At 41.0% G+C, this 13,891-nt stretch overlaps 1 protein-coding gene across 6 annotated transcripts in view; it reads left to right on the top strand.

The window, feature by feature from the left end:
* TBCK (TBC1 domain containing kinase) overlaps window positions 1-13,891 on the top strand; it is a 196,946-nt gene that overhangs the window by 166,438 nt on the left and 16,617 nt on the right. For all 6 annotated transcript variants that reach the window (XM_014839107.3, XM_070504540.1, XM_070504538.1 and 3 more), the window contains one exon: window positions 8,770-8,929. In XM_014839107.3, coding sequence (XP_014694593.1) covers window positions 8,770-8,929 — 160 coding nt within the window. The remainder of the gene's footprint in view (window positions 1-8,769; window positions 8,930-13,891) is intronic.

Raw genomic sequence — 13,891 nt, 5'->3', positions numbered from 1 at the left:
CCGACTGGTGTTACCTGTCACCAGAAATACTTTAAAGGAATGTTATTCTCATTTGCTTGAAGTCAAGGCTGAGTTTTTGCAACTGTATTTGTAAAACTCTTACATTTTTAAAAAATATAAGAAGCTATAGGAAAGACAATCTCAGGTTTAAATTTTTTAATTTGAAAAACACATACACTCAGTTGTTTTCTGTTATACCATGTTAGTCATCCTTAGTAAATGCTGGTGGTGTTCTTGTCTCTGTGTCCTGAAGAATTAATTTCTAAAATCTTCAAAGTCATTTAGAGGTACCTGTGTTCAGATCAGGACAGATAGTAAGGAAGTTTAGTAAGATTTTTTTCATCCCATTTTGTTCTAGGTTAAAATTACCTGAATTAAAATTTCGGAGAGAAACTGTGACCATAATATGGTTTGAGTTTTATTTTGCTTTTTGAGAAGGGGATTTTATTCCACTTTCAAGAGCTTTGACATCAGTATCATCTCTTGTACAAGTCTGTCCTCAAAGCTTGCAGTCTTCGAACTGGAAACCAAGAATTCCAGAGTGTCCAGCCCTATTCCGAAATTCTGTTTCTCCCCTCTTCCACCCCAGAGTACTCCTGCTTGCTGCTGAAAATCTCAGGCCCCCCCAAAAGTGAGTGGAAGAACCAACAGTCCATCAACCAAACAATTCCAGTACCTATTGTATACAAAGACTGGACAAGGTGGTGGAGACACAGACAAGGGCGGTGGATAGTCGCCGGCCTCTGGGAGTTTAGATCTAACTGGGAAGGGGGGTGTGTGTGTCTGCATTTACACAAACATGCGTATGATGCATATACTGGTCCCTGACAGGGAAGTGTAGAGGCTAAGATCGAGGACTTCAGAGCCAGATTTGAGCTGTCTAGCTTTTGATGCTAGTGAAGTTGCTAAACATGTCTGGGCCTTGATTTCCCTATCTGTAAAAATTGGATAATAATAATGTCACATTCCTAGGTTGTTTTGAGGATTAAATAAATGAATCTATGTTTAAAAATTTTCTATCCAGTTGTATTCCCGTATCTGAATGGACCTTGTAGGATGTGGGCATATACAGTAGCCACTGCTGAGGAGTGACTCCACCGTGTGGATCAGTAGTCAGTTGTGAGAGGTACTTTAACTGTGGAAGGGCTCCTGTTTGCTCTGAGACCCATCCATAGCCCCAGTGCCTCAGTGTCGTACAGTCTCATTCAGTCAGCCAGTCAGTCCTGCTTGAGAACCTGCTTTGCCAGGCCCCTGCCCAGCAGGAGCTCCCAGGGCTGTGGCTAAGATAGACACCTTAGAGAGACGATTAGAATACAGTGTGAAATTGTCTATTCTGAGGCATGCCCAGAAGGCCGTGGGAAGGATGGTCACCTTGGCCAGGCGACACCTGTGATGGTTCTTGAAGGACAAGTAGAAGTTACCCCAGCAAGGAAGAAAGCCTGAAGAACATACTGTGTGGGTGCACAGAGAGTGTGAGGACCCATACAGGGAGTCACAAGTACTCTGAATGTGCGTGTCTGGAGTGTGTGAGGGCTGGAAGTGAGACTGAAGTAGAAGGGAAGGCAGCTTTGTGGAGAATGTTGCACAACATGCTGAGAAGCTTGGGTCTACTTCAAAGGCTGTGAGAAGCTTTTAAAGACTTTTAATCAGGTCAGTGGCATGCTCAGGTGTGTATTTTAGAGAGCTTAGCACAGCGTGGAGGAAGGATGAGAGTGGAGGTAACGGCAGGCGAGACTGGAAGGACGGGCTCACCCGGAGGTCCGATGTGCATAGACATTCCTTCCTGTCTGCAGGCACACAGAGCGAGGCCTCTGGCTTTGCCCTAAGAGAAGCCAGTTTTGCTGGGCCCTTTGGGTCAGTACTCGTACTGGAGAAAATCCACAGAAGTGACTGCTGCTGCTGTTTCTTTCCCTTTTCTCATATGTGTGTTGCCAAAAGGGAATTCCGTGTCATGGCACTTGCAGGCATCGACAGGTCGTGGTGCCGCTAGCCAGGCAGGCCAAGAAGCATCTAGCATACTTGGTGCCGACACAGGTTACTCTAGATTTGGGACAATTCTGAAGTTCATTTACTCAGCAAATGTGTAAGATGTATTCTAGGCACAGTATTAAGCATTGTGGGGCCAGCCTGGTGGCCAAGTGCTTAAGTTCTTGTGCTCCACTGCGGTGGCCCAGGGTTTCGCTCGTTCAGATCTTGGGCGCGGACATGGCACTGCTCATCAGGCCACGTTGAGGCAGTGTCCCACGTGCCACAACTAGAAGGACCTGCAACTAAGATATACAACTATGTACCAGGGGGGATTTGGGGAGATAAAGCAGAAAAAAAAGAAAAGCATTGCAAGAGTTTCGTAGATGAGATAAATACAGATCCTTCCTATAAATTGTTTGAAGTCTTGTTGGAAGTCATGTACATTAGTATGTTTTATACAACATCAAATTGCTGTTCTGGGAGATATACAGATACTGCGGGAAGGGAAAGTTTCATGGAGGAACCACTTGAAGGATGGATAATGTTTGAATACTCAAAATAGGGAGATAAGGAATTGAGGCAGAGAAAACTACAGGAGCTAGGCAGAGCGTGGACTGGAAACAGGTTCCATTTGGTTGGAATTGAAGTAGTTAGGTGCTGTTCATGAGGGCTGAACTGAGAAATTTGGGCTTTGCCCTATAGGCAGCCATGGAAGGTTTCTCAGCAGGGATGTAATTATCAGAACTTTGTTCTTAGTCTAACAAAATTGTGAATAAAATGGACTTCCAAGGGAAAAGGTGGGAGTTGGAGAAAAGAGAAAGCTACTGCAATCGTCTAAACTCAAGATAGTGACTCTGAAGGAGGCACATGGCAATGGGGACTGAAATGGGGAGGGGCGGATTTATTAGTGCAGCAGAATATTGGATGTTGCCACTGATGAGACGTCAGAAATGAGGTTTTAGACGTTTGGGGGGATGGTGGTGCCATTCAAAGAAAGCAGCAATAGTTTAGAAAGGAAAAATGATGGTATCTAAAAATATGATTTTTATATAAATTAATGCTATTTAGTTACATTGTATATGAGGAAACTCTGGCCTTAATTCCATATTCCCTTTTGGTTACTAAAGGTAGCCTTTACTTTGGGCTCTGTAACACTAATTCTAACTAGTTAACATAGCAAACGAACAAGCCAACATAAAGGCACCTTTATCAGTGGTCTGGTGGAAAGCTGGCGTGCTTTGTATGTAGAGCTATGATGTTACTAATTGTGGTACCCAACAACATGCTGTGCTCTTTTAGGATTTAGAAAAACATGAGATTGTAGCTGTGTTGAATTTTGAGCTGTCAGAGATTTTAAAGGAATTTTAAAATCTTTTTGTCAAGTAAATAGTCTTTCTGGTATATGAACATTTCCCTATGTAAGACTTATACAAGGTACCTATATTATTCTTAGAACTGATATTTTTTCTATCTGCTTGATTAACCTATGGCACATCTACTTGCAGTATGGTTACACAGACTGACTTATGAATACAGGAAAGTCTTCATATCTTAGAAAATCATCCTTACCTATTAATATAACAAATAATAATGCAACTCTTCCGTTAAAAAAGATTTAAAGTACTTTTTCTCATCTATTTGTACCTTGGGCTACCAGATTTTGTTTAATGTGAGCATTTATTTTGTTATAAGCACACACTGGAATGCTTTTTGGCAATGTCTGCCAAATGGACTGTTGGACTGAAGGGTATGTTTTTGGGGAAGGGAACAGCTAACTGCAAGTGGGTAAGGTCACCACTCACCAAAGAAAAGTCTTACGTTTACTAGGATGTATCACAGACTGCAATCAGGGTGATAAACAGCCCTAGTCAAACACCTGGCCGGGTCCCTGCTACAACACCACGCATTTTTGCTTTTATAGCTACTGTTATTCCGTAGTAGAGATTTCATTGTAATTACTGCTGACTTCTTTATTATGTCTTTTATCTTTTAATTCCTTCAAGTATGCCATCAAAAATGTCTTAAAGACACTGAAAGGTTAGAAAGGTAGTGCCTACAAGTGCCACTGCCCTGCCTGCCAGAACCAACCTGAAAACTGCCGTGGGCATTGTTAGAATTACAGCTTCCGGATGTATATGTGAGTGGGGCACGTAAATACTTGAGCTTCTATGGCCTTAACAGTCTCTCAACCGGGTACTTTGAAGCTGAGGCTTTCTAAGTTCTCCACTTTATAGCCTCACATCTGCCGGTGGGCTCGTGCACTCACGATAGAACCTCTGTAAGTGTGGGTATCGTTTACCCTGTAGCTGCGTCATGCTGGCAAGTAGTGCCTTTTTTAAATGCAAAGGGCAAATGCAGAGAAGCCACATTTTTCTCTAGAATGTGAGGACATCGATGAAGTGGCCATCATAATCCTAGAAGATGTGTTGTTGCGTGTTCATCTCCAATGCCACCTCGGTCTGAGAGCCTGTGCCTGCTTGTCTTCCACTGCGGGCCAGGGCGTAAACTGACGTCCTCAGAGCCTGGAGAAAGCGCTTCTTTCCACGTGTTTCCTGTCGTTTTGCTCTCCATGGCGTAGTTTGCCCAGAACCAGTCAGAGTTGACTTTGAGAACTAGTCACTGTGCGTCAGAAGTTGTCTTGTTTCTGTCCACTTAACACAAAATATACAGAAATCTGTTCTTTGCTCATTTTTCAAATACCTAATACTTTATTATGATTCTGAAGGAACCAGAAGGTGGAAAAGGACTTAACTGTGTGCCTTCCCAATCTAATCCGACAGCCTCTCAGGCGTTTAGAAACTGTCGAAGTTCTACTTCGTCATAAATGTCTGTGACACATGAGAATTTTTAATGTAGGCAATGAAACTTAAATATCACCAAGGGAACGAGATCCTTAATAACCAAAATTGTCTTCATTGTTCAACATGCCCAAAAGAGAATGTTCCTTGTAAATGTTAATGTGTAACTAGGCCAGTCTCATTCTCCTCTGCTGTTGCCAGTAATGCTGTGAAGGGTCTATATCTAGAGGTTTGACTGCCCCGTCCGCAATCCTCCATGCCTACCCAATCTTATTTACACTGGAAGTTTTATGACTGGAGTGTTCTTGGATGAGTGCTCTTACATGTTTCCAGGACTTTTCGATTGAACTAGACTAAGAATAGGGCAGTGTGGGTTAAGGCTTTTCGTCTTTTGTGCCTTACCATCCAAAGTTAAAATAGCTTAAGAAAGGTTTGGAATAGTTTTGCATTTGGGATTATAACTTTCTGCTTCCCAAAAAGACTCTGTCACCATGATATGTTGTCCAGCATTTTAACATTTAATCTAGATTTCTTTTAAAACATCAAACTATAAAGCATAACCAACAGAAAATTCTAGGATGATAACAAGTTTATGACATACTTCTTGAGACTAAAAGGCAATTTGGACTAAAATCTTCTTTAAAAGCACATAATATGGGGGCCAGCCCCATGGCGCAGTGGTTAAGTGTGCACATTCCGCTTCGGCGGCCTGGGGTTCACCGGTTCAGATCCTGGGTGCGGACATGGCACCGTTTGTCAAGCCATGCTGTGGTAGGCGTCCCACATATAAAGTAGAGGAAGATGGGCACGGATGTTAGCTCGGGGCCAGTCTTCCTCAGCAAAAAGAGGAGGATTGGCAGCAGATGTTAGCTCAGGGCCAATCTTCCTGGAAAAAAAAAAAAAAGCACATAATAAATTGCTGATACTGAGCCCAGAAAATCATCTGGAAGCTCATCCATGATTTTGGATATAGATATTAGATATTGGGTATTGGGTACAGTTGCATACTTTTTTTTAAACCAAATATTTATAGAATTTATCTTGTAAAATAAGTAATTTTATTTCTAGAGTCACTAATTTTTTAAGATGTAGTTGAACAAATTGTATGTAGGAGGCACTCAAATGTGACTTTACATTGTAAAGCTTCACACAGTCTAAGCATTGTCTTTTATCTTTTATTTCTGACTTTTGAGGGACAGGATCTGATTGGCTCCGCCTGCATCAGCTGTCCCCCCCCTCCTCCCCCCACCATCCTGTCAGTCATGCCTGCGGCAGGGTCATCTGATGTAAACGTGCTGGCCAGACCCACTCCTTCCTCAGGGGCAGTAGCCGAGGCCCCTTCACACAAGGAAGCAGGGCACAGGCAGGCACCCAGACATGGCTGCTGCAGCCTTGGCTTGGGATAGGTTTGTATCGCTTTGCTGCTGTGAAAGTACTAGAAATGAAAAATGTTCACAGTTGATAAGGTCTGTCTGATAAACACAGAAACTCTGTCTGGCGACTGATCCAGACTGGCAGATGCAGACCCATTTGCTGAGCACGTTTGAGTTGTTAGGTTCTTAGTTTGTAGGATCAACAATTTTCATTTTAAGATATGTCCTCACTGAAGATACAAGTCCTATCAGTAATCAGAGCTGAGGACAAGTCATTACTGTTCATGAAACTGCAAGTGAGAATACTGAATAATTGTAAACATTTGACAAATTGTGCTGATGAACTTCAAGGGTGATCTCCCCATGATCATTAATTCTCCGAACATTATAGAAGACACTAACTGAACAATGTACACTGGGATGCTAGTGTTTGTTCTATCTGTCTCTTCATTTTTCAGAATTTTTTATGGTCCTTTCCCTCATTATTAATGCCAGATGCTTTTCCTTAAAGAAAAAGTGATGAAGCAGCAGCTGACTTAAATTTTCGAATTGAGATGTGGTCAATCACCACCATCCTTAGTGAAAGTAAGAGTCTCAAATTTCTCCTCTCCATTAATGAGAGAGAAAGATGGACAGAGAGAGAAACAGAAAGAGAGAAGTAGTATTCTAAAGCTGAACCTGCAAATTAGGGCAATTGAGAATCTGTCATGTCAATAAATAATTATAATTTTCCCTCTTCTACAGTAATGACTGATGAGTTTTTGGGAGAATACTAGTTGTTCATGGCATAACCTTTTAAAACTCTATGACTTTTCCATTTTTTAAAGAACGGATCTAAAATGGAAGTTTAGAGGAAAATGCCTCTTTTGAAGACAAACGTCCCTTGGTCATCATCAGGATTGTTAAGGAAGGGAAGAGAGATTGTCTAGACTTCTCATAGTCTTCACATTCACTCTGCTTGCAGCCTTTCTCCACATTGTTGCCAAAGTGCAAATGTGATCTGTTACATCTCTGCTTAAAATGCTTTCTGAGTTTCATTGCTCTGGGATAAGGACCACTGTTATCAACACGAGCCGCAAGTCTGGCCTCTCATCCGTTTCCAGGATCATCTTATCTCTTTGCTCTCTGAATTCTGCTAGCTCTGGCCTCCTTGCTTCTTCTTAGCCATGTGCTGCCCACTATCAGCCTAACATTTCTGCCTGAAACTTTTTTCTCTTCCACCACCCTGTCCCACCTTCATTCCATCCTTTGCCTAGTTAATTTTTATTAATTCTTCAAAATTTAACTTAGCCATTACTTACTTTCTCAGTGAAAACCTTCCCTGTTCTCCCCAAGTTGATCTATCCTATCAAAGCATCATATGCATCTCTTTCAGAGCAGTTTTCACAGTTATTTTATGTTTATGTAAAGAGTTATTTGATTAATAATATTTAAGAATGCCTTCCTCTATAGACTATATGCAGAATCATCTTTTTAATTGTACTTTTTAATTACTTTGGGGGGGGTGTATATTTTTTCTTTAAAATCTTATGTGGTTTTAAATATTTTAAGCTAATACATGCTTTCAGTTCAAAATTAAAAGTAATTGTCAATGAAACCATCAGAACCCTTCTAAAGTGCAAATATAATAAAATGTCACCCCCTTTGGAGAACATGAAATTGGAAAGAATGGAAATGTGAGTTCAGTTTACTTGAGAAATAAACCAACAACAGAAATGCTTCCAACCAGTGCTGATGACCTCTAGCAGTTCTAAACAGAGTCCCATTTCACAGTAGCCTGCCCAAAGTAGATACACTTTGCAGTATAAAGTTAGATCTGAGAGTATCCGCTTGGCTCTATTACCTTAAGAGCTGTAAAGTAATCGTCACAGGCATGATGAACTGAAAGGCATAAACGTTGTGCAACTATCTGACTGCCACTGATGTTCTGCATCCTGACCACTTTCCCAATACTTCCTTTGATCAGGAAAGTCTTTTTGTGTCTTTGGATAGTCTTCTTCATTTCTCTTTTCCGTTCCATTTTCACGTTTAACTTTTTTTTCCTTAGAGGTGCCTTACTTCTTTTAGATAAAATATGTGAGCTTGGAAAATGTTTAGAACTGTCAAAAGTTCAGGAAAAACAGGAGTAAAACCAATGAATCACTGAGGTAGTCATTAGTAAAAGTTTATTGTGCACACACCAAAAAGACAGTTTACAAACCAGGAGCACTGACGCGAGAACATGGCAGTTCAGAGGGACACTGTCATAACGCAGCTCCCGGGTGGAGGAGGTGGCTGTGTTTTTTCAGTGATTAGTTACAGTATTAGAATTTTCTCAAATGAAAGAGAATTGGATAGTTACTTCGTATCAGTTTGGGGAACGGTTTAAGTTTCACTTAGGATTTTTAGAGGCATAAGCAAGAAGTGACCCAGGTCAAACCAGCCTCACATATCTTGCAAAATAAGCTAAATTAAGCTTTAGTCGTATGACTAAACTGGTTTTGTTTGCTCAGGGAATTTTCAGGCCTGGTCTCCGTTTGTTTTTGATTTTAATAGTACCGTCTTCTGGGAATCAGTGACCTCTCTGTGAGTTTGTCTCACGCACTCAAGTCTGCGCACAAATGCGTGTTTTCCTTAACTGTCCCCCTCAGTTTCGTTCGGGGCCACATTTCAGGCAGCATCAACATCCCGTTCAGCGCTGCTTTCACGGCAGAAGGGGGGCTTGCCCAGGGCCCGCACACCGCCATGCTGCAGAGCTTCAAGGGAAAGGTCATCGTCATCGTGGGACACGTGGCAAAGCACACAGCAGAGGTACGTGAGCTCAGGACGTCCTGTGCACGTGATGATGAGTTGTTTACCTGCCTACTATCACAGACTATCTAAAGTAGATTTCTTTGGGAATTGGTCACAAATCAAACAAGCTTTCCAGATGTGTCTATATTACATAGAAGAGTTGGTCCACCTTTTCCCAATGAAAGAATTCAACCTTTTTTCATCAGTGTACAGCATCAGGATCAATAGTAAGCTTAGAAAAATCCAATGATAGCCTAAGGTGGTGTTTTTAACTGCTTTCTGAAGTTATGAAGAAGTAGCTTCACTTCCTTCCCATGGAAAAGAACACTCAGGCTTGATCGGAGGCTCTGAAAGATGGTCACGATGGACGTTGTTGGATGTGGGAGTTTTGCTTACTCTGGGACCAAAGCTTTTTGATGATAGAGAATTCAGGAAGGTTATCAACTTTCAGATATGAGGGGTATATGAAACAAAATGGCTTCCCTATCCCCCGGCTATGTTCTAAGCAGATTGAAAAATAAAGAGTAGCAGATGGAGGTCAAAAATACCACCTTTAGTTTTTACAAAAGACAAGTCGGAGAATATGGTTTCATATGAGTGCGCACTGGGCTTGCTCACGAATCCCGCAGAATTAGAGAACAAATCTAGATGTGGGCAGCGCTGAGCCAGGACGGGGAGGAAGAATCTGCTCTGGGGAGTGTAGCAGAGGTGGCCTGCTCCCTGTGGGCCGCTTGTTCCCAAGAGGAAGAAGGGCAGGACTGAGCCTTCACAGTTTACCAAGTACATCCCCCGCTTCCCAGGGCAGAGTGAATAGAGGGACAGAAAGTCAGGACTGTACTTGGAAAATTTCCTCCTCAAAGAAATCGGCAGTGGAAATAAGTATTCTCCTCTAATATGTGCATTCCTCATGTCTGTATAAACTGGATAATCCCAAAATGTGATCACTAGAAATGCACTCACCTGAGACGTTGAGGGCTTTTAGCCACAGGCCACTGTCAGCATCCAGTAATGCTTGTCTCGGAGGGGCAGGGCTGGTGGTCGCATTGGCTCCTGATCCTAAAGGAAGGTTGTCAGTGGTGATGGAGCTGACTGACCACACTGAGGAAGTCTCTGAGAGGTATTAGTTATAAGTCATAAATCACTCACTCCTCCCTTATAAAACTATGTCCAGCAGCTAAATACACCTGTTTCAGGGAAAGCCAATATATAAATGACTAATGCACAATTTTTAGGAAATGAGAACATTTTAGAACTAAAGCTGTAGTATCTAAATTATGTTGATGTAAGTTGTTAAATTAATAATTATTATTATTTTACTACTACCAAATATTGCTGCTGCTACATTAATCTGTATTGCCATATCATTCCAATCTCAATTACAATACATATCAATACATTCAACCCACAGAAATACTATTGAAAATCACATATTCTGGGTTCCAAGTCATATACAGCCTTAGGAAGAAATCTTACAATGATAATAATCCCAATTATTGCTGATCTTTGTGTTCTAGGCACTTTACATACGTTATTTTATTCTTCATAACAATTCTATGAGGAAGGCATTATTCTACGCATTTTACATATGAGAAAAACTTAGACTCAGAGTTTATCTGATTTGCCTGTGTCAGAGCCTGGACTGAAACACGAGTCTAAGTGACTCTACAGGCCACACCCTTAACCCAGTGACCTCTCAAGGCTTGTGAGTCTGAATGCTGCCATTTGTCCTGTTTTTTTAAAATAGGCTTATTCTCACTTTTCACAGATCACCATAGTTCTTCCTGGTGTATGAAACTAAGACCTGAAATAAACTTTCTTCCTCTAAGTGCTATGAAGCTTAAGGCTCTATTTTCATAAAGCATTCACCATTTGAAAGATGGTATCTAGTAAGTAGACCGTGTGTGATTTAATCTTGTTAAATATCCCAAATGTTTCCAAACATTCTGCTTATTGTATTAATCTCCAGACTTATATTTATTCTAATTTTACCATAAAGGTCAAAATATATGTATAAATAGGTAGATAACTCATTTCTTTCGTTAAATAACCAATTATAAAGCATTTGTCATCTGTTATATGCAAGACACTGTGTAAAATGCTATAGTCTATCACAGTGTGAATAAATTTAAAAGTTCAAAATATGAAGGAAATCTGGAGGCATAACCATTCAGATGAAATAATAACATATGATAATAATAGTGATAAATAAAGGGCCATCACATTCTGAATAAATTAGTCAGCATCTTGCTTATCAAAAACCAGATGCTATCATGAACGGTTCCTTCTCCAAACTCCCATGATCGTTCGTACTTGTGGGCAACAGTGACTGATCAAGTTGTATCCTCAGCCATTAATGCTTCAGTCTGTATCAGGAAATAATTTTTGAGAAACGGTTTTAAATATTTCTCTAGAGATGTCTCTTTACCTCTCATCATGAGGCTAAAGAGAACTTTGAATATTTATTTGTTTGTACTGTTGCATCATCTTTTTGTCTGCTGTATAAACCTGGATGGCTTTACTAATGCTTCCCTCCCCCTAACTTGGAAGCTTCTCAATTTAAAGCGTATTTCCTGCGATTCTACTATGTATCCATGGTTGTGCTGGATCTCTTCCATTCACCCCACCTCCCTCCAGATCCATCCTCCACACTTCTTCACCCTGCTCTCTGCCCCAGGAGGCTGACTTCCACGTCTTCTGGCTTCCACTTGGGGAGCTGGTGGGGAGCTCTGAGAAGTTACAGGAGGGAGGGAGGTCAGGATATTATCTCCCTGGATTCCGCCCTCAGAAACTGTCTCAGGGTGGCCGTGTCCCTCTATGAAGGGTGACCTTTCTGTCTAGGAAGCTTCTCTGCACTCCTCTCTTTCCAGTCCCATCCCTCTGGCGCCAGGGCCGAAACAGCTTTGCTTTTAATTCATACGCCAGGGTTACTGCACTATCCCCTACAGTTCTTTACATCCCACCCACACCTTTCTGGTTAACCTCCTTATAAGTAAACCCTTCTCAGTTATCCTAAAGGCTTCTTGGAACCCTGACTGTTACAAGGATACTATTTAAATGCACAGTTTTTCAGAAAGCCTAGGTTAGCTTCTCTGTTCTATTTCTTCCTAGCTGTTAATTTGGGCAAGTTATTTAATCTCTCTAAGTAACAGTTTGTTCATTTATAAAATGGGGAACATAATACCTACCTCATGGCATTGTTGTGAAGATTTCAGATAAGGCATATCAAGTTCAGTGCAGAGCCCAATACTAGTAAGCACTCAGTTAACTTCAGTACTGTCATTTGGATCGATGTGAATTTTAATAAGCACTATTTTAGGTATGATGATAGTATAAAGATTCTAGCCTTTGGGAGAATCAGGAGAATGACAGAGCAGGCAGCTCTAACCTCCCATTCCTCCACAGAAAGCATCAACAAGTAGAAGCCGCACCATGTGGAATAGAAGTGGCAGAAGCAGGCATCCTTTTCTTCCTGACCTTAGCAGAAGCATTCAGTCTTTCACACTTGAGTATGATGTTAGCTGAACTTTGTCATGTTGAGGAAGTTCTCTTCTATTCCAAGTTTATTAAGTGTTTTTATCATGGAATGGTGATGAATTTCATCAGATGCTAGATGAGTATGTGGTTTTTTTTCCCCTTTCTTCTATAAATGTGGTATATTATATTCATTGGTTTTCATGTGTTTAACTACCCTTGCATTCTTAGCACAAATTCCAATTAGTCATGGTGTATAGTCCTTTTGATATGCTCCTGAATTCAGTTTGCTAGTATTTTGTTGAGGACTTTTGCATCAGTATTCATCAGGGGTATTTGTGTGTAGTTTTCTTTCCTTGCAGTGTCTTCATCTGGCTCTGGTATAAGAGCAATGCTGGCCTCATAGCATGAGTTAGGAAGTGCTCCCGCCTCTCAGTTTTTTGGAGGAGTTTGAGAAGAATTGTTGTTGTTCTAGCCAGAGCAATTAGGCAAGAAAAAGAAATAAAAGGTATCAAAATTGGAACATATGATAATTTCCTAGGGCTGCTGTGAAAAAGCAACACAAACTGAGTGGCTTAAAACAATGGAAATTTATTCTCTCATAGTCCTGGAGGCTGGAAGTCTGAGATCAATGCATCAGTAGGCCACTCTCTCTGAGACACTGGTGGAATCTTTCCTTGCCTTTTCCCAGCTTCTGGAGGGGCCCACAGTCCTTGCCACAAAATGGGAGAATATACTTATAAGTTATGTACCTGATAAGGATTTAATATCAGAAGACAAAATCAACACACAAAAGTCAGTTATATTTCTGTTCGCTAACTCCCACAACTCAACAACAGAAAGACAACCAAATTTAAAAATGGGCAAATTTTTAGACATTTTAGACATTTCTCTGAAGAAGATATACAAATGGCCAAAAAGCACATGAAAAGATACTTGACATCATTAGTCATTAGGGAAATGCAAATCAAAACCACAATGAGATACTACTTCACACCAAAGTGTTGGCAAGGATGTGGAGAAATTGGAACCTTGGTGCATGGTTAGGGGGATTGTAAAATGATGCAACTTCTGTAGAAATCAGTTTAACAGTTTGTCAATTCCTTCAAAATGTAAACATCACATTTCCATATGATCAGCAATTCCACTCCTAGGAAGCTTCTCTGCACTCCTCTCTTTCCAGTCCTGTCCCTCTGGCACCAGGGCCGAAACAGCTCTGCTTTTTGATTCATACACCAGGGTTACTGCACTATCCCCTACAGTTGCTTACATCCCACCCACACCCACAATTCAGCCATAAAAAGGAATGAAGTTCTGATGCATGCTGCAACATCGAGGAACTCGAAAACATTATGCTGAATTGAAATAAGCCAAACACAAAAGAACAGATATTCTATGATTCCACTTACATAAAATATCTAGAATAGGCAAATTCACAGAGATGGAAAGTAAACTAATGCTACTAGGGGCTAGGGAGGGGGCAATGGGAGTTTTTGCTTAATGGGTACA

The sequence above is a fragment of the Equus asinus genome, chromosome 3 (genome assembly GCF_041296235.1).
Source record: "Equus asinus isolate D_3611 breed Donkey chromosome 3, EquAss-T2T_v2, whole genome shotgun sequence".
Lineage (NCBI taxonomy): Eukaryota > Metazoa > Chordata > Mammalia > Perissodactyla > Equidae > Equus > Equus asinus.
This window is presented reverse-complemented; position numbering and strand designations above follow the sequence as displayed.